Raw genomic sequence first — 21,148 nt, 5'->3', positions numbered from 1 at the left:
ACCTACATCTATAAATGACCTATGACCTAGACTAACCTGTACCCCCACACACTGACTCGGTACCGGTACACCCTGTATATAGCCCCCACACTGACTCGGTACCGGTACCCCCTGTATATAGCCCCCACACTGACTCGGTACCGGTGCCCCCTGTATATAGCCCCCACACTGACTCGGTACCGGTACCCCCTGTATATAGCCCCCACACTGACTCGGTACCGGTACCCCCTGTATATAGCCTCCACACTGACTCGGTACCGGTACACCCTGTATATAGCCCCCACACTGACTCGGTACCGGTACCCCCTGTATATAGCCCCCACACTGACTCGGTACCGGTACCCCCTGTATATAACCTCCACACTGACTCGGTACCGGTACCCCCTGTATATAGCCCCCACACTGACTCGGTACCGGTACCCCCTGTATATAACCTCCACACTGACTCGGTACCGGTACACCCTGTATATAGCCTCCACACTGACTCGGTACCGGTACCCCCTGTATATAGCCTCCACACTGACTCGGTACCGGTACACCCTGTATATAGCCTCGTTATAGTTATTTTATTGTGTTATTTTTTACTTTAGTTTATTTAGTAAATATATTCTTAACTCTTGAACTGCATTGTTGGTAAAGGGCTCGTAAGTAAGCATTTCACGGTAAGGTCTAAACCTGTTGTATTCAGCATTTCACGGTAAGGTCTACACTTGTTGTATTCGGCATTTGTATTCAGAGCATGTGACAAATAACATTTGATTTGATTTAAAACTAGTCTTGGGAAGACCCTGATTTATCATGGGACACATCCGTCTATCATCATGATGTGGTGGTCCTGCCTGTCAGCAAAATCTGGACTCCTGAACTCCATGTGACTAATGGGTGAGTCCACTTACAACAGAATACAATAACCTATGTTAGGTTTCATTCATTTTAGGAGGCTTGGTGACGGAAAAGCACACTTCTAGATTTATCTCAGTCTTATTAGTATCATGGTTATTATATTTCTTCCGCCTACTCTAGAGTTTAAACGATTTAAGTTACTAACACGAAACCAACTTCCAAATGTCCAGACTGAGTGCTTGCATTCAGAATTGTTATAACATTTAGACTTTTAGAACTATAACCATTTTAAATGATCATAAAAGCTCCATAGGGTTGAATGGAAAGCATTTTAAATATGCCACTGCTCTTACACCAGTCAAGCTATCGACACCAACCAGCGTTTACATGTTCAAACTGAGACAACTTAGATTGTTTTTATACAGATTTGTTATACTATTTAGACTTTCTGAACTATAACCATTTAAATTAACATGGGTTTGAATGAGAACCATAGGAATACACAGTAAGCTATTCAAAATGTTTATCAACTATAAGCATTGCATAAATTAGCATGAAATAAAACTCACCAACAATAACTCTTGAACTGTTCAAGCTAGAGACGCCAAACCGACGTTTACATGTTCACTAGATCAATCTTCAGTTGTCTGTTTAGAGTGGCCAAATGTTTAGGTGTGACAGTTTTAGTACATCAATCCTCAGTCTGTCCTCAACCTCTCATGTCTAAAGAGTGCAAACAACGATGAAGCACGGCAACAAGGATTTACTGGTGCACAGCAACGGGACTATAGAGCACATGGTCATCATGAACACTGTGGTGGGCTGTGAGGTCAATCTGTACAACTACCCCTTCGCTTCAGATTTCTGTGCCATCGGAATCAATGTATGGGTATTTAGTGGTAAGTGCATCACTTCAATCCTCATTCTGTCTGCTAAACCGCTCTTGCACACTTACTTACTTACCAAAGATCTTAATAAAAACAAGATGTTACTAAAAACAACTAAAACATTTTTAAATCTGTGTAGCCTACTTCAATTCAGTATATAATGCAATTCAGTTTATTTGTCATCTTTGGAATTTTCTATGCTCCCTGACTGTCTAGTTTTTATTTTTGGGCTGGACACAGTAAATATTATTTTTGGTGGTTTTTTAAATTGATTTTTAGTTGAATTTATTTGGGGGAACAGACATATACAACAAAATGTACAATGTGGACCCAGAGGATATCACTTGAAAGTATTCATTAAAACGTGTTTCCAAAGTGGTCCTCAATGGTAAAAACAATAACACATATAATGATTAAAAGACCAGACAAAATTATAAACAACCATAAATACATTCATTTATATTGACATCCCAGAAAAGTGGCACTATTCACTGCCCTTCTCCCTAACCTTAAAAATCAACCATATTCATTTCACATTAAAACAATCTGTTCATTGAACATCATACCGATCCTTCAAATAAATCCACCTGACCACCAGTAGGGGGCACAAGGGGCAGTGGAGTGGTTTCCTTTACTTAGACAACCTTGTCCAAATGAAACATTTTGCCTGCTTTTTAAAGCTATTTTTACTTTTTATTTGCTTGATCTCCAAGAGAAGACTATTCCATAGACAAATGACTGTATGGAAAAACGTGCTCCTCGCAGTACTGTTTACTCTTGGGATTTTACAAGACATAACACTAGCTCTGGTATTGAGACTGTGTTGGTTATAGACCATTTCAATGTGGTTTTTTCATATAACCTGGAGCACGATTATTTAAGATGTCAAACATATGATTAAGTTTAAGTTGGTCCACTCTGGACTCCAAAGGCAACAAGCCCATCTCCCAGAACTCCTGTACCCCTAAATGGGTCCTAGCGGGGACATTCAGCATATACCTGATAACATTATTTTGCATGACCTGCATTCTCTTTTTCAGCTTTTTTGAAAGCCCACTATACCAAGCACAGCAGGCATAATCAAAATGACACTGAATCAAGGTTGAGAGAAGCAGTTTCTTAACTTTAATGTTAAAATATCTAGTGTTACGATATAATAATGTCAATTTGTTTGCCATTTTAGAAAGAATTTTAGCAGCAATCAGGTCTCCAGAAAGGGATTGATCTAGGAACACACCAAGATAAGTTACACTTGTTTGAGATTCAATCTCCTTGCCTGCACAGTTTACCGTTATCTTGTCAGCCCTAAGCAATCTACGTTTTGTTCCAAACAAAATCGATTCAGTTTTTCACAAATGTAGTGACAATTTGTTGTCAGACAACCAATCTCGAACAAAATGCAATTCCTTACTCAGGGTCTTTATGTAAACTGTATCCTTCCCTGATTTTTATTTATTTCACCTTTATTTAACCAGGTAGGCTAGTTGAGAACAAGTTCTCATTTACAACTGCGACCTGGCCAAGATAAAGCATAGCAGTGTGAAAAGACAACAACACAGTTACATGGAGTAAACAATAAACAAGTCAATAACACAGTATAAAAAAAGAGTCTATATACATTGTGTGCAAAAGGCATGAGGAGGTAGGCGAATAATTACAATTTTGCAGATTAACACTGGAGTGATAAATGATCAGATGGTCATGTGCAGGTAGAGATAGGTGAGGTTTGCAAAAGAGCAGAAAAGTAAATAAATAAAAACAGTATAGGGATGAGGTAGGTAAATTGGGTGGGCTATTTACCGATGGACTACGTACAGCTGCAGCGATCGGTTAGCTGCTCAGATAGCAGATGTTTGAAGTTGGTGAGGGAGATAAAAATCTCCAACTTCAGCGATTTTTGCAATTCGTTCCAGTCACAGGCAGCAGAGAACTGGAAGGAAAGGCAGTCAAATGAGGTGTTGGCTTTAGGGATGATCAGTGAGATACACCTGCTGGAACGCGTGCTACGGGTGGGTGTTGCCATCGTGACCAGTGAACTGAGATAAGGCGGAGCTTTTCCTAGCATGGACTTGTAGATGACCTGGAGCCAGTGGGTCTGGCAACAAATATGTAGCGAGGGCCAGCCGACTAGAGCATACAGGTCGCAGTGGTGGGTGGTATAAGGTGCTTTAGTAACAAAACGGATGGCACTGTGATAAACTGCATCCAGTTTGCTGAGTAGAGTATTGGAAGCTATTTTGTAGATGACATCGCCGAAGTCGAGAATCGGTAGGATAGTCAGTTTTACTAGGGTAAGTTTGGCGGCATGAGTGAAGGAGGCTTTGTTGCGGAATAGAAAGCCAACACTAGATTTGATTTTAGATTGGAGATGTTTGATATGAGTCTGGAAGGAGAGTTTACAGTCTAGCCAGACACCTAGGTACTTATAGATGTCAACATATTCTAGGTCGGAACCATCCAGGGTGATGTTAGTCGGGCGTGCGGGTGCAGGCAGCGAACGGTTGAAAAGCTTGCATTTGGTTTTACTAGCGTTTAAGAGCAGTTGGAGGCCACAGAAGGAGTGTTGTATGGCATTGAAGGTTAGATAGCACAGTGTCCAAGGAAGGGCCAGAAGTATACAGAATGGTGTCGTCTGCGTAGAGGTGGATCAGGGAATCGCCCGCAGCAAGAGCAACATCATTGATATATACAGAGAAAAGAAGCTGATACCAGTATGGCTGAATCATCAGCATAAAACAAGAGTTTGTACTACTGTATCTGGCATATCATTAACGTATATAAGAAATAAGAGAGGCCCTAAAATGGATCCCTGCAGTACTCCACAGGATATTTCTTTGGCCTCTGACAAAACATCACCATTACATACTTGTGTTCTGTTGGTCAGATAGGTGGATAAGTCAAGTATCAGTGGAATGAGACGTTCTAAAGCCAGATTGGAGTTCATAAAGAAGTTTGTGCTCCAGAAGGTATCCCTCAAGTTGATTAAAAACTTTGGAAGGTTGTGAGGATTGACACAGGCCATTTGTTTTACTGCTCTTCTTGTGGAGCGGAACCATCCGGGCTGTTTTGAGATCCTTGGGAAATGTACCACTACTAATATAAAGGTTTACAATATGCGTTATCATTTTAGCAGTGACACAAGCACTATCCTTTATGAATCTTGCAGGAAGGTTATCCAGCCCAGTTGCTTTGTTTGTGCTCATTAAGCATAGAAGATTGGAAACATTGTCCTCTGTTACCATGCACACCTCAAACAAAAAATGTGTGATACCTTTGGTATGGTAAATGGTGTTAATGAAAGACTGGCCATAGTGTCCAGAGCAGGTGAGTAACTTCTTAACCAGAGATGAGGCTATAGTGGTAAAAAAATGTGTTAAAATCATTTGCAACCTTTGCCTGCTGATAGCATAAAACATCATCAATATCCAGGCCAATACTACAGGATTTTACCTTATGGGGAGTTTTTAAGCCAATGTCCTTTAACATTTTCCACAGTTTACGAGACAGATGTAAGTTGTCATTAACGGCGTCTATATAATGTTGGGATTTGGCCTTTTCCATTTTGTATCTTGCCTGGTTTCTACAGTTAATATAACCGTCATAATCTTGTTGTAGATTTGTCCTTCTGAATCTGGCCAGGTAGCGATGCCTTTTCCGTATGAGGTCTAAGATCTCAGAAATGATGCATTTCCCTGACCGCTGTTTGACTGGAATTTGTTTAAATCGAAGCCAGAGATTCGAGTGCAGACAGAAACAGATCTTTAAAAAGATACCAAGCTTGATCAACATCATCACAGTTTAGTACAGGAGACCAATACAAAATGTAAAGTACTTCTACAAAACGTACTTTTGAGTATTGTTTCATAGACCGTACCTTCATGTGTATTTATTACCTGCCTCTAGTAGTATTTTGGATTTCTTACGGGTACAGTAGGTTATCATATGATCACTAAAACCAATATTTAAGACTCCTGACTGACAGATGTTCTCTTGATCTGATACAATAATCAAATCCAAAGTTGATTTACTGTCAATACCGAACCGGGTTTGCTCAACAATCAGTTGTTTTAGTCCAAATAACTGATTCAAGTTATATAGGGCATTTACTAGTGTACTTTTCTTGGGTGATAACTGCACATTTGTATTAAAATCACCAAGCAGAATACATTCTCTATCAGAAAATACAATTCGATTCAAGTAAATCATAGAAATGGTTCTGCTTAGGAGGCTGATAGCACACACCAACAAGTATAGGACGACATTAAGGAAGATGTACTCATGCAACCTCAAGACCATCCATTTTCAGATCTGAACGAGGGTTAAAATGCATATAATTCCTAGTAAACACACACACCGCCACTGTTTCGGTCAACTCTATGAATGCTATAACCTGATAGCTCAACCTCACCGTCCTCAATTGACCCATCGAGCCATGTTAGGGGGCTGGAAACAGTGAATATAATTTTGGTACTTTTTAGTGGGCTGCACACAGTGAATATTATTTTGGTGCTCATTAGTGGGTTGGACACAGTGAATATTATTTTGGTGCTCATTAGTGGGCTGGACACAGTGAATATTATTTTGGTGCTCATTAGTGGGCTGGACACAGTGAATATTATTTTGGTGCTCATTAGTGGGCTGGACACAGTGAATATTATTTTGGTGCTCATTAGTGGGCTGGACACAGTGAATATTATTTTGGTGCTCATTAGTGGGCTGGACACAGTGAATATTATTTTGGTGCTCATTAGTGGGCTGGACACAGTGAATATTATTTTGGTGCTCATTAGTTGGTTGGACACAGTGAATATTATTTTGGTGCTCATTAGTGGGCTGGACACAGTGAATATTATTTTGGTGCTCATTAGTGGGCTGGACACAGTGAATATTATTTTGGTGCTCATTAGTGGGCTGGACACAGTGAATATTATTTTGGTGCTCATTAGTGGGCTGGACACAGTGAATATTATTTTGGTGCTCATTAGTTGGTTGGACACAGTGAATATTATTTTGGTGCTCATTAGTGGGCTGGACACAGTGAATATTATTTTGGTGCTCATTAGTGGGCTGGACACAGTGAATATTATTTTGGTGCTCATTAGTGGGCTGGACACAGTGAATATTATTTTGGTGCTCATTAGTTGGTTGGACACAGTGAATATTATTTTGGTGCTCATTAGTGGGCTGGACACAGTGAATATTATTTTGGTGCTCATTAGTGGGCTGGACACAGTGAATATTATTTTGGTGCTCATTAGTGGGCTGGACACAGTGAATATTATTTTGGTGCTCATTAGTTGGCTGGACACAGTGAATATTATTTTGGTGCTCATTAGTGGGCTGGACACAGTGAATATTATTTTGGTGCTCATTAGTTGGTTGGACACAGTGAATATTATTTTGGTGCTCATTAGTGGGCTGGACACAGTGAATATTATTTTGGTGCTCATTAGTGGGCTGGACACAGTGAATATTATTTTGGTGCTCATTAGTGGGCTGGACACAGTGAATATTATTTTGGTGCTCATTAGTTGGCTGGACACAGTGAATATTATTTTGGTGCTCATTAGTGGGCTGGACACAGTGAATATTATTTTGGTGCTCATTAGTGGGCTGGACACAGTGAATATTATTTTGGTGCTCATTAGTGGGCTGGACACAGTGAATATTATTTTGGTGCTCATTAGTGGGCTGGACACAGTGAATATTATTTTGGTGCTCATTAGTTGGCTGGACACAGTGAATATTATTTTGGTGCTCATTAGTGGGCTGGACACAGTGAATATTATTTTGGTGCTCATTAGTGGGCTGGACACAGTGAATATTATTTTGGTGTTCATTAGTGGGCTGGACACAGTGAATATTATTTTGGTGCTCATTAGTGGGCTGGACACAGTGAATATTATTTTGGTGCTCATTAGTGGGCTGGACACAGTGAATATTATGTTGGTGCTCATTAGTGGGCTGGACACAGTGAATATTATTTTGGTGCTCATTGGTTGGCTGGACACAGTGAATATTATTTTGGTGCTCATTAGTGGGCTGGACACAGTGAATATTATTTTGGTGCTCATTAGTGGGCTGGACACAGTGAATATTATTTTGGTGCTCATTAGTGGGCTGGACACAGTGAATATTATTTTGGTGCTCATTAGTGGGCTGGACACAGTGAATATTATGTTGGTGCTCATTAGTGGGCTGGACACAGTGAATATTATTTTGGTGCTCATTAGTGGGCTGGACACAGTGAATATTATTTTGGTGCTCATTAGTGGGCTGGACACAGTGAATATTATTTTGGTGCTCATTAGTGGGCTGGACACAGTGAATATTATGTTGGTGCTCATTAGTGGGCTGGACACAGTGAATATTATTTTGGTGCTCATTGGTTGGCTGGACACAGTGAATATTATTTTGGTGCTCATTAGTGGGCTGGACACAGTGAATATTATGTTGGTGCTCATTAGTGGGCTGGACACAGTGAATATTATGTTGGTGCTCATTAGTGGGCTGGACACAGTGAATATTATTTTGGTGCTCATTGGTTGGCTGGACACAGTGAATATTATTTTGGTGCTCATTAGTGGGCTGGACACAGTGAATATTATGTTGGTGCTCATTAGTGGGCTGGACACAGTGAATATTATGTTGGTGCTCATTAGTGGGCTGGACACAGTGAATATTATTTTGGTGCTCATTAGTGGGCTGGAAACAGTGAATATCATTTTGGTACTTGTTAGTGGGCTGCACACAGTGAATATTATTTTGGTGCTCATTAGTGGGCTGGACACAGTGAATATTATGTTGGTGCTCATTAGTGGGCTGGACACAGTGAATATTATTTTGGTGCTCATTAGTGGGTTGGACACAGTGAATATTATTTTGGTGCTCATTAGTTGGCTGGACACAGTGAATATTATTTTGGTGCTCATTAGTGGGCTGGACACAGTGAATATTATTTTGGTGCTCATTAGTGGGCTGGACACAGTGAATATTATGTTGGTGCTCATTAGTGGGCTGGACACAGTGAATATTATTTTGGTGCTCATTAGTGGGCTGGACACAGTGAATATTATTTTGGTGCTCATTAGTGGGCTGGACACAGTGAATATTATTTTGGTGCTCATTAGTGGGCTGGACACAGTGAATATTATTTTGGTGCTCATTAGTGGGTTGGACACAGTGAATATTATTTTGGTGCTCATTAGTGGGCTGGACACAGTGAATATTATTTTGGTGCTCATTAGTGGGCTGGACACAGTGAATATTATTTTGGTGCTCATTAGTGGGTTGGACACAGTGAGATATTATTTTGGTGCTCATTAGTGGGCTGGACACAGTGAATATAATGGTTCACAAACATGTTGGATTGGATCAGTCCTTGGAGTTTTGGCTGTTTTTTCTCCGTTTCAGGAAGGAAAAAAATACCATTACACCCTTGTTTGTAAATTATAATAATAATGATCGACAATATTTACTGCAAGTTATCGTCCAAATGAACGCCTGCCAGAATTAATCAAACAGCTTCTTAGGGCCATGATTGACAGCTAGTATGAACTTGAGAAACATTGCTTTGATATTAATGACCTTAGAACCTGATACCAGAGCCACTGTAAGAATGGATCCTATCAGTGATGTTGTTACACCAAAGTGGCTACCTCAGAAATATTAGTTAGGCTACTACCACTGTAGTAGGGTTTAAAACGTTGACTACTTTACTCAAAATCATTTCTCATTTAAAACTGTTTTTTTTAATGTGATGGTTTTTCCATCCATTTAGTTTTTCCCATCCTCTCCTGAGAACCCAGATAAAACCGAACCAAGAGCCAAAAATCATTGGAATGAACAGGAACCAAATATGTTGTGAATCGTTACACCCACAATGCCTATGGTTAGAAACATTTTTTTTGTTGTTATAAGCTATGTTATGATCTATGAATGACTGAACTGGTTTCAAATATCTGCCTTTCCAGGATGTGGCATGTTCCTGAACTTTGGGAAAGTGAGCACAACTAGTGCAAACCGCGGAGACTGGCTAACCGAGGAGGTGGAACTCAATGCTAAAGGAGGCAGAGATGATCGCAACTATCTATGGGTTAGTGAGTGTTCCTGGTGATTTCAGTAGTTTATGTGACATGTAGAGTAAAGTATCTATCTATGGGTTAGTGAGTGTTCCTGATGATTTCAGTAGTTTATGTGGGACATGTAGAGTAAAGTATCTTTATCTATGGGTTAGTGAGTGTTCCTGGTGATTTCAGTAGTTTCTGTGACATGTAGAGTAAAGTATCTATCTATGGGTTAGTGAGTGTTCCTGGTGATTTCAGTAGTTTATGTGACATGTAGAGTAAAGTATCTTTATCTATGGGTTAGTGAGTGTTCCTGGTGATTTCAGTAGTTTATGTGACATGTAGAGTAAAGTATCTTTATCTATGGGTTAGTGAGTGCTCCTGGTGATTTCAGTAGTTTATGTGGGACATGTAGAGTAAAGTATCTTTATCTATGGGTTAGTGAGTGTTCCTGGTGATTTCAGTAGTTTATGTGGGACATGTAGAGTATCTATCTATGGGTTAGTGAGTGTTCCTGGTGATTTCAGTAGTTTATGTGACATGTAGAGTATCTATCTATGGGTTAGTGAGTGTTCCTGGTGATTTCAGTAGTTTATGTGGGACATGTAGAGTAAAGTATCTTTATCTATAGGTTAGTGAGTGTTCCTGGTGATTTCAGTAGTTTATGTGACATGTAGAGTAAAGTATCTTTATCTATGGGTTAGTGAGTGCTCCTGGTGATTTCAGTGGTTTATGTGACATGTAGAGTAAAGTATCTATCTATGGGTTAGTGAGTGTTCCTGGTGATTTCAGTAGTTTATGTGGGACATGTAGAGTAAAGTATCTTTATCTATGGGTTAGTGAGTGTTCCTGATGATTTCAGTAGTTTATGTGGGACATGTAGAGTAAAGTATCTTTATCTATGGGTTAGTGAGTGCTCCTGGTGATTTCAGTAGTTTATGTGGGACATGTAGAGTAAAGTATCTTTATCTATGGGTTAGTGAGTGTTCCTGATGATTTCAGTAGTTTATGTGGGACATGTAGAGCAAAGTATCTTTATCTATGGGTTAGTGAGTGTTCCTGGTGATTTCAGTAGTTTATGTGGGACATGTAGAGTAAAGTATCTTTATCTATGGGTTAGTGAGTGCTCCTGGTGATTTCAGTAGTTTATGTAGAGTAAAGTATCTTTATCTATGGGTTAGTGAGTGTTCCTGGTGATTTCAGTAGTTTATGTGACATGTAGAGTAAAGTATCTTTATCTATGGGTTAGTGAGTGTTCCTGGTGATTTCAGTAGTTTATGTGGGATATGTAAAGATACTTTACTCTTCCTGTTTTATAAGGCGAAGCTTGAACAACAATTACACCCAAAAAAGACAATACTCTTGAATCAACATTAGCTAGATGTACACAACCAATGGTGAAGGATGTGGACTCATTGACATTAGAGTTCTGAAAACACCTGACAGTTTGATTTTGAAGTGTAATGCTCTTCTCTTTCAATGTCAAACTAACGTTTAGATGCAAAAACTCTTTCTCTCTTGCCTACCTGTCTGTCTTCACAGGTGTCGCTGAAAATGCGGTCTGAAAACCCGTTTCTGTCCCTGGTCCTGCCCAGTATACTGATCATTGTGGCAGATGTGGTGAGCTTCTCCCTGCCACTGGGAGGGGGCGAGCGTATCTCATTCAAGGTTACACTGGTTCTCAGCTTCATCATGTTCCTCATCATCCTCAACGACCTACTGCCTGGAGGAGGCCAGTGCAGCCCCATCATCCGTGAGTATCCCGTGTGTAATGCACCAGAATGAAACAGCATTTTGTTATAAACGGTGTGTATGTAACAGAGTTAAGAATGTTCCATAAGCTTATTTCACAGCTAGCTTGAAATGTCGCCAAGGGAGCTATCGAATTTGATATTTTTCTGCAGCTCAATAGTTTGTTTGGTATGTTGTCAATTTGGGAGCAGTGATCCTGAACAGCAACAGCGATCCTAGTGATCTGTTGGGAGCAGAGTTTCACTATTTCCAGCCCGGTATGTTACAGGGACAGTAAAGAAAGATATACTGGTAGCAGCACACTGATGTCGGTTTCATGTATACAGGACCTCTCTGCCACCATTTAACACTCACACATCTCTCTCGTTCTCCATAGGAAAGCACTTCTGTTTCTGTTTGGTCATCCTGGTGTTGAGCACGTTGCAGTCTATGGTGCTCACACGCCTGGCTAAGTGTGGCACTCTCTGGCCCTGCAGCCTCTCCAAGTCCAAAGACTCACTGCTTAAAGACACAGACAATGAAGAGGGTAAACGTTTTCATTCTTCTGTCATCTCAGTTATCCACAGAGCAAGATATATTTTCATGGTTTCCAAAGACATTAACAAAACGTCCTTATACAACCGTTTATAACCTGACCATGAAGTCATAATGACGTTACTGCAACTAGTTTTACTGGGTACCCCATAAATTACTTTCATCATCATAAACTAGTCAAGTTGTATTTTAATGCTCAACCTTTTAATTCGTACCCTTTAGCTGCAGTCTTTCCCAGCATCTTTTCTTGTTAGCATCATTTGTCTGGCGTTTACGCTGGTCCAGACAGCTACTCCATTTGATCTTTCATCTGTCACTGAAAACTATGTCATGAATGGTTTAAGGTTTAAATGAAGGATGTGCCGAGTACAAAACTAATATCGGACAAAACGAATATCATAACGGATATGGAAACTTCCAAATGCAATAATGATACAAGTCTTTTTTGTAGTTACCTGTGATCAGAACATGTTCAGCTGCCAGCACGCATCTGTGTCACAAATAGTGTGAAGCGTTGTAAATAGCCTAACTAAATCGCCTGTAAAGAAACGGGCGGGGTATAGGATAAGGCTGCTGTCACGATTAGAACAAGCGCATCTCTCCCTCTCTCACTTCCTGACTGTCATTCCCCGGCACCAGTCACACATGTGCCGGGTTCACGTGCTTATCGATACTTCCTAACTTGTTGTAGTTGTACACGGGAGGTTGGTGGCACCTTAATTGGTGAGGACATGCTCATGGTAATGGCTGGAGCGGAATGAGCGGAATTGTATCAAATACATTCAACACATTGTTTCCATTCCATTAGCTCTGTTCCCGGTCATTATTATGAGTCCTCCGGTCAGCTGCCTCCTGTGTTATACACCTACCTAGAGAAGAACCTTTTAACCGCTTTCAGGAACAAGTGTTCTGTCAACAATGTCACTAAATAATGTAGGAAATCTAAACAAGGCACAGCAACCCTGGCTATTGGCGCCGTACAGACAACATCAGCTGCTATAGAACCACACAGGGTCACAGATACATTATCAGTGTTTCCGGCCCAGAATGGAGCCAAACTTTAACCATAACATTCAACACTGGCAGACATTTGATACTGGCAGTTTAACAAGTCATCAACAGATACGAGTTTAATATTATTCATCTTCAATTCCTCACTAAATCCTGTGCATTTTTAGCTCTCGGGATCGTTTCTTAGCTTTGATCAATGTGTGAATGAGTGAAGGAACATACAGATGCGTTGTGAGTTGTGTGAATGAGTGACGGCGCAGTAATTTGTGAATGAGGTATGTTTCTTTACCTGCATTTAAAGCACACGTCTGGGTTTTCTGATCTCGAGTAAATCCGATTACAACAATCAACTGTGATAAAATGAATACGGTTACAAATAGTTTTTACAAAAATGTCTTCGTTTTTTATCTCTTATTTAATAGTGTTATATTTAGGTAATAAGGCCTGAGGGGACGTGGTATACTGTATGGCCAATATATCACGGCTAAGGGCTGTTCTTAAGCACGTCACAACGCAGAGTGCCCTTACCCGTGGTATATTGGACATATACCACAAACCCCAGAGAGACCTTTTTGCTATTATAAAACTGGTTACCAACTAAATTAGTGCAGTAAAAATGTATGTTTTGTCATACACGTGGTATACGGTCTGATATACCATGGCTGTCAGCCAAATCAGTATTCAGGGCTCGAACCACTTATTTTATAATAACTTATATATTTTTTTTCCCTCTCTCTTACTTTGTCTAGTATCCAAATCTGATATTACTGTCATCAAACTGAAAGCCTCTGAGGAAAAGAAGAATACAGCCCTCCAAAAGGTGGTGAAATTTCTCGACAAAATGGCTGCACAAGATCAGAAAAAAGCAAGACGCCATCGCCTTGCCAACAAAGTGGACTTGATCTGTTTCTGTATCTATCTCACTGTCCTCATTGTTTACGCAGTCGTCATTTTATATTTCTCCTTTGGTTCTTCATGCGAGATCAACCATTTAGAATTCTGTGAATACTAAATTGTTAATTTGCTTTTAACAAAAATATTAAAAGAAATGGTGGTCATATGATAGAGAAAGCATTCCTATACCGTTCCTATTATGGTGTCTGTGAGAGCACAGGCAGCGCCATTGAGGCAATCTCCATTTTGAAGTAGTCAATTTTCTTCTTCTACTATTTCTATGAGTTGGTAAACAAACTGAAAGGGTGCATCCTGCCACATGTAGTGAACAGGTATAAAGTTAAGGTTGATGATTTACTGCCACATGTAGTGAACAGGTATAAAGTTAAGGTTGATGATTTACTGCCACATGTAGTGAACAGGTAAAAAGTTAAGGTTGATGATTTACTGCCACATGTAGTGAACAGGTATAAAGTTAAGGTTGATGATTTACTGCCACATGTAGTGAACAGGTATAAAGTTAAGGTTGATGATTTACTGCCACATGTAGTGAACAGGTATAAAGTTAAGGTTGATGATTTACTGCCACATGTAGTGAACAGGTATAAAGTTAAGGTTGATGATTTACTGCCACATGTAGTGAACAGGTATAAAGTTAAGGTTGATGATTTACTGCCACATGTAGTTATGGAATGTTTGCTCACAATAATTAATTGGCTGATCCCTACTGATGACCCAAATGGAATCATGTGATCCTTCCTTAGTCCTTCCTTCAAAATGGTTCAAGTCCAATGCTGCTGCCAATGCTAATACAGGCGTTTGGCCACAAGAGGTCTCTATCATTCTCTATGGTTTGGTCATCACAAATTTTGCAAGAACTAGCAAAAAGCTACCTTTTGAGCTTCTGTGTGGGAAAAAAATGTATTTGTGTATTCTTCACTAGAGCTTTAAATTGCAACATGTTTAAAAATAGATAGTCATATGTGGAATAATGCATTTAGCAATTAGAATTCTAATGAATACATGGACAGTGGACTGTAGCTGTAGTATTAGTAGTGTGGAAACAAATCAACAGTGTGTTATTTCCTATAGAGGCAGTGTGAAGGCCTTATATTATCTCCTAACTAAGCAGGTTCTCAACCTCAGGCTGAGATATCAAATAGTCTCTCGATCATCTCCTCCACCTGCGCTGGGCTGTATTTGTGGTATCTCTCAGGGTGTTTGGAGAAATCATGGTCACATCTGTGTAAAGTACAGGTAAAGGACCATAATAAATGAATATCACTGTACCAGCGTTCTGTATGAAATTCTTACTGCATCAATATTGAACAGTGCTGAATTAAAAATATACTTGACATACAGTGCCTTGCAAAAGTAATCATCCCCCCGAGGCGTTTTTCCTATTTTGATGCATTACAACCTGTAATTTAAATGGATTTTTATTTGGATTTCATGTAATGGACGTACACAAAATAGTCCAAATTGGTGAAGTGAAATGAATAAATCAAATGTAAAAAATATAGAACGGAAATGGCTATGAAGCCCCTAAATAAGATCTAGTGCAACCAATTACCTTCAGAAGTGACATAATTAGTAAAATAAAGTCCACCTGTGTGCAATCTAAGTGTCACATGATCTCAGTATATATACACACCTGTTCTGAAGTGCCCAGATTCTGCAACACCCCTAAGCAAGGGGCACCACCAAGCAAGCGGCACCATGAAGATCAAGGATCTCTCCAAACAGGTCAGGGACAAAGTTCTGGAGAAGTACATATCAGGGTTGGGTAATAAAAAAATATCAGAAATGTTGAACATCCCATGGAGCACCATTAAATCCATTATTAAAAAACTGGAAAGAATATGGCACCACAACAAACCTGCCAAGAGAGGGCCGTCCACCAAAACTCACGGACCAGGCAAGGAGGGCATTAATCAGAGAGGCAACAAAGAGACCAAAGATAACCCTGAAGGACCACTTTAAGCCGTACACTCCATACAGCTGTACATTTTGTTATTTTGAATTCCGAGTCAAAACGGAGTGAAAAAAATGAAAACGATATTATATCCATCGAGTCACATCCACCGCCGATCGTGAACAAAGTATTATTATTATTATTTTGAGGGTAGTTTCCAAATGTACAATAATTTTGACTCTTTGTCTCTTCCTCCTTTTATCTACCCCTCCCTCTCCATGTGTACCAAGCCGTCATATCTTGTCAGTCCACTAGGGACCTTTGTCTCATGTAAGTGTGTATGTGTATACTGTGTTGTTATTTAGTTAGTTAGTAATTAAATCAATTTGTGTAGTACTGAATAATCAACTTCTTCTGTGGTGCCCCAAATTCCTAATGAGTTAATTGTTACATTATTCATTTCAACAGTTAGTTGACTCGATAAATAACAGTCATCACATTAATGCAAGTCACATCACAACACCCCTCATCCTAAATTTTGCTCACTCTTGTTCAACAGCACTTTGATTAAATTGATTTGGGGCGGCAGGGTAGCCTAGTGGTTAGTGGACTAGTAACCAGAAGGTTGCAAGTTCAAATCCCCGAGCTGACAATCTGTCGTTCTGCCGCTGAACAGGCAGTTACCCCACTGTTCCTAGGCCGTCATCAAATCAAATCAAATTTATTTATATAGCCCTTCGTACATCAGCTGATATCTCAAAGTGCTGTACAGAAACCCAGCCTAAAACCCCAAACAGCAAGCAATGCAGGTGTAGAAGCACGGTGGCTAGGAAAAACTCCCTAGAAAGGCCAAAACCTAGGAAGAAACCTAGAGAGGAACCAGGCTATGTGGGGTGGCCAGTCCTCTTCTGGCTGTGCCGGGTGGAGATTATAACAAAACATGGTCAAGATGTTCAAATGTTCATAAATGACCAACATGGTCGAATAATAATAAGGCAGAATAGTTGAAACTGGAGCAGCAGCACAGTCAGGTGGACTGGGGACAGCAAGGAGTCATCATGTCAGGTATTCCTGGGGCATGGTCCTAGGGCTCAGGTCCTCCGAGAGAGAGAAAGAAAGAGAGAATTAGAGAGAGCATATGTGGGATGGCCAGTCCTCTTCCGGCTGTGCCGGGTGGAGATTATAACAGAACATGGCCAAGATGTTCAAATGTTCATAAATGACCAGCATGGTCGAATAATAATAAGGCAGAACAGTTGAAACTGGAGCAGCAGCACAGCCAGGTGGACTGGGGACAGCAAGGAGTCATCATGTCAGGTAGTCCTGGGGCATGGTCCTCAGGTCCTCCGAGAGAGAAGGAGAGAATTAGAGAACGCACACTTAGATTCACACAGGACACCAAATAGGACAGGAGAAGTACTCCAGATATAACAAACTGACCCTAGCCCCCGACACATAAACTACTGCAGCATAAATACTGGAGGCTGAGACAGGAGGGGTCAGGAGACACTGTGGCCCACTCCGAGGACACCCCCAGACAGGGCCAAACAGGAAGGATAATAAGAAAATATTATTGAAAATAAGAATTTGTTCTTAACTGACTTGCCTAGTTAAATAAAGGTAAAATAAATTGAATGTTTCAATTTGCATCAAGTGTGGTTTTTATCCACTAGATGGCAGTAATGTTCTACCATTGTAACCTAAATAAATTGTCATGACACTGTCTCACTGGGCATTTCCTAATGTGAAAGGTTTGCTGCATGATTATGGCAGTAGAGTGATAAAGATTCATAGCCCAAGGACCGAACCTACAGGCACAAACAGAAGACTGGGTGCCCTTACACATAAAAGTCTTGGACGATGTAGGAGTGCGGTGTCAAAGCCTGACAAATCGTGTCAATACAATATATAAAAAGCCAAAATGTTTTTTGAAGCTCATTAAAGAAGGCCGTGTGGTCAATGGTGAGAGCTTATGGTGAGGCAGGAAAAGCCTGACCCTGGTGCGTGTGTGTTCATTTCTGGACTGATGTAATGGATATAAATTCCATTAAAGAAATGCACTAGAAGGTGAATATAATTGCTTCAAACCACACATTGCATTATATTATAGCACTGCAGTGGTAGTTTTAGTGCTGTTTTAAGGCACCTATTGTAGACATACTGCCTAGTAGCCAACGCAACTTGTAGAATGTGCAACTCAATGCATTCAATCCTGACTTTTTGTTTTCAGAGCATCTCCACAAACAACAGACAAGGAGCCAGAGATCAGACACCAGTGGATAACTGAAGTACCAAAAAAGCCAGTAGATGTCATACTGACAGAGACTTTTTTAAAGTATTAAGTACAAGTCATATTATATACTGAAGTGGTGCAGCGGTCTAAGGCACTGCATCTCAGTGCAAGAGGCGTCACTACAGTTCCTGGTTGGAATCCAAGCTGTATTACATCCGGACGTGATTGGGAGTCCCATAGGGCGGCAGGGGTAGGTCGTCATTGTAAATAAGAATGTGTTCCTAACTGACTTGCCTAGTTAAATAAAACTATTTAAATAAACATTAAGGGCAGACGTGCGGTCTGTTTGCTATGTTGCAGAACGGTTTGTACCGAACAACACGTTTTCCAAAAATGCCGTTGTACATTCTTGAACAGACTTTTTAGGTATGTTTGCTCCCGTTTGGTGGGTGCGGCGAAGTGTGAATTGAAGCAATGAGTGACATGTTTAAAGGGCAGTGGCCATGCTGACAGAGTTCCCCAACCCAACCCCTCCCATTCATTTTTTTACTGATCGTGCAGCACAGCACCGTTTCCATTCAATTGAACGTTCCAGAACGTAAACACGTACTGACCGCAGCCCTGGTTTCCCTGACACAGATTAAGCCTAGTCCTAGACAACAACAAAAGCACTTTCAATAAATCATCTCCACTGAGCTTGATTTTTACTCTAGGACTAGCCTCAATCTGTGTCCATTAGCAGCAACAGAAATATTACACTAAGTAGGTGTAGGTAGGTACAGAGCCATAGTGGGCAAACTATTCTCCAACTTGCCACTAAAATTACCATGACATTCTCATTCATTATTTAGTTATATTGTGGCCATGGAACCTTTGGGTCAGCATAGCACCCACCAAAATTGTAAAGGCAAACACCCTACGAGAGTTTTTAAACCCAGTCTCTACGTTCAGCGGTGTACACTTTTGACATTCGGATATCCTGTGGGAGCAGCAAGAACCTTTTAGCACTGAGGTTGCTAATAGGTCAAAGAATATGGCTCCGTTTCACAACCAGGGGCAAATGAGCAAGAATTACTACATTGAAATTAGGACTGTGTTTTACTTTTTTTTTTTTTTTTTTACTCTTGACCCAAAAACGACTGGAAAATGGGCTTTCTGTTCACGTTACATTTTCAAACAGCTCCATACAAGTGTGATCTATTACCTTTCAGTAGAGGTGGTAGTACATTACTGTCATCTAGTGGATGAAAAATTGTACAACATGGGTATTCTGTACATACACTACAATTCTGCCATTTTTTAGACTTGACCCAGGATTAGGACCATGCCTTTGAGCAGTTCTTTTCTAGGCGGTAACACCAATAACATAAAACTCAGTAAAAAAATTAAAAATAATGAATTGTCTCTTTCCTAAATTAGCCTTGGATGGAGATAGGGATTTGGACATGTGGTTTTATTTAATTCTCCTTACTGACCAATGATTATGCCAGCGATTCTGATACAACCATTAATTCATACATTGTGCCCCTGGCCTGAGAGGATGGAAGTTCAATATGTAGCTAATGTACTGTAGTAGGCCAATGTTTACTAGCGGCACATCGTTGCCCATGAAAGGAAGTTTGGTTGCGAGCAAGTATTTTAGCCAGGTAGCCTAGGAGAACTGAAACTAAAAGTGTGTACTGTATGACAGAGTCATGAAAGACAGGAGGATGGCATTGGCGTTTCTCTACAAGTAGGGTGAGTCAACATGTTTTTTCAACTTTGCATGCACACGCACACAGTCTTGAACAACTAACCTTGTGGGGACACACAATTCAGTCTCATTCAAAATCCAATTTTCCCTAACCCGTACTCTAACCTTAACCTGAAAACCTACCCTTAGCCCTAAACCTCCTAACCCTAGCTCCCAACCCTAATTCTAACCCTAACACTAATTCTAATCTTTACCCTAAACCCCCTAGAAACAGCAGTTGAACTTGTGGAGACAACAAAATGTCCCCAGTTGGTCATATTTTGGTTGGTTTACTATTCTTGTATAGTTAAACGTCCACACACAAACAAATCAGTACTGAACAGCCACATCATTTTATCCATGCCTCGCTACTGGTAGTTGATTTTGGTAGTTACCTGTATGTAATTAAGCTATAGAATAAGTAGTATATGATTGTAACAATAAAATAAAACTGTGTGTATCTGAAGAAGTCTTCTTTTAAAAGTGGCACGTTTGGATGTCTGCCTGTTTATATAAGCCTCAGTTATTGGTAGGACCAGACCGACATAACTCAGGAATAATATGTGTCTGTTGCTAGTAATGTAATAGATAAAAAGAAAATGCTTTAGCCACTAACATCAGCATTTGTCAGGGTGAAAGCCTGTCAACGATTACATAAACACTCTCCTGACTTCTGTTGAGAACTACACCCATGTAACATATCTGCATACATTTCTCGACAAATAGTATTTTTCTAAAGGATTGTGCTTATTATAAATTCCTCCTGAGGTGTGTATGGATAAATACATAATGGGCCGGTTTCCCAGACACAGATGAAGCTATTACTGTGGAGAACATGTGTCTGGGAAACTGGGAGTCATTCTGCCATGTTTACAGACTAGAGATGGCATGGTATATCCTCTTCTCTATGGCTCTCAAACACACAGTAATGGAACATTTCTGCTGAAACGCAGAACACCATATCATCCATGACCCATCTCCTGTGGTCATGGTAGAGGTGCAGTGTACATGTGGACCCCCAAAGTACATCTGGTTATTCTCAACAGAAAAGTCTGGAAATGATTCAGTTGTTCCTGATGCTTTCATCAGAGGAAGGAACCACCATGCTAAGTGGGTGGGGGTTATATCCTGCCTGTTTGGCCCTGTCTGGGGGTATCGTCGGGTGGGGCCACAGTGTCTCCTGACCACTCCTGTCTCAGCCTCCAGTATTTATGCTGCAGTAGTTTATGTGTCGGGGGGCTAGGGACAGTCTGTTATATCTGGAGCATTTCTCCTGTCTTA

The 21,148-nt window shown here is 40.4% G+C and overlaps 1 protein-coding gene across 1 annotated transcript; it reads left to right on the top strand.

Moving 5' to 3' along the window:
• Positions 1 to 9,683: 9,683 nt before the first annotated feature.
• LOC110485276 (5-hydroxytryptamine receptor 3A) lies at positions 9,684 to 12,178 on the top strand. The gene is made up of 3 exons (XM_036939551.1): positions 9,684 to 9,825; positions 11,339 to 11,549; positions 11,925 to 12,178. Exons 1-3 carry the CDS (start codon positions 9,712 to 9,714, stop codon positions 12,176 to 12,178), a joined length of 579 nt encoding a protein of 192 aa, XP_036795446.1. The 5' UTR covers positions 9,684 to 9,711.
• The last annotated feature ends 8,970 nt before the right edge of the window (positions 12,179 to 21,148 follow it).

Source organism: Oncorhynchus mykiss, chromosome 12 (genome assembly GCF_013265735.2).
Source record: "Oncorhynchus mykiss isolate Arlee chromosome 12, USDA_OmykA_1.1, whole genome shotgun sequence".
NCBI lineage: Eukaryota > Metazoa > Chordata > Actinopteri > Salmoniformes > Salmonidae > Oncorhynchus > Oncorhynchus mykiss.
Note: the sequence above shows the minus strand (reverse complement) of the source record. Positions and strands in the feature narration are given on the sequence as shown.

What these genes read in the sequence shown, in the direction of transcription:
- LOC110485276 (XM_036939551.1), top strand. Translation starts at nt 9,712, where the DNA reads ATGTTCCTGAACTTTGGGAAAGTGAGCACAACTAGTGCAAACCGCGGA. An exon ending in ATGATCGCAACTATCTATGG is followed by an intron (nt 9,826 to 11,338) that starts GTTAGTGAGTGT and finishes CTGTCTTCACAG; the next exon opens with GTGTCGCTGAAAATGCGGTC. An exon ending in CCAGTGCAGCCCCATCATCC is followed by an intron (nt 11,550 to 11,924) that starts GTGAGTATCCCG and finishes CGTTCTCCATAG; the next exon opens with GAAAGCACTTCTGTTTCTGT.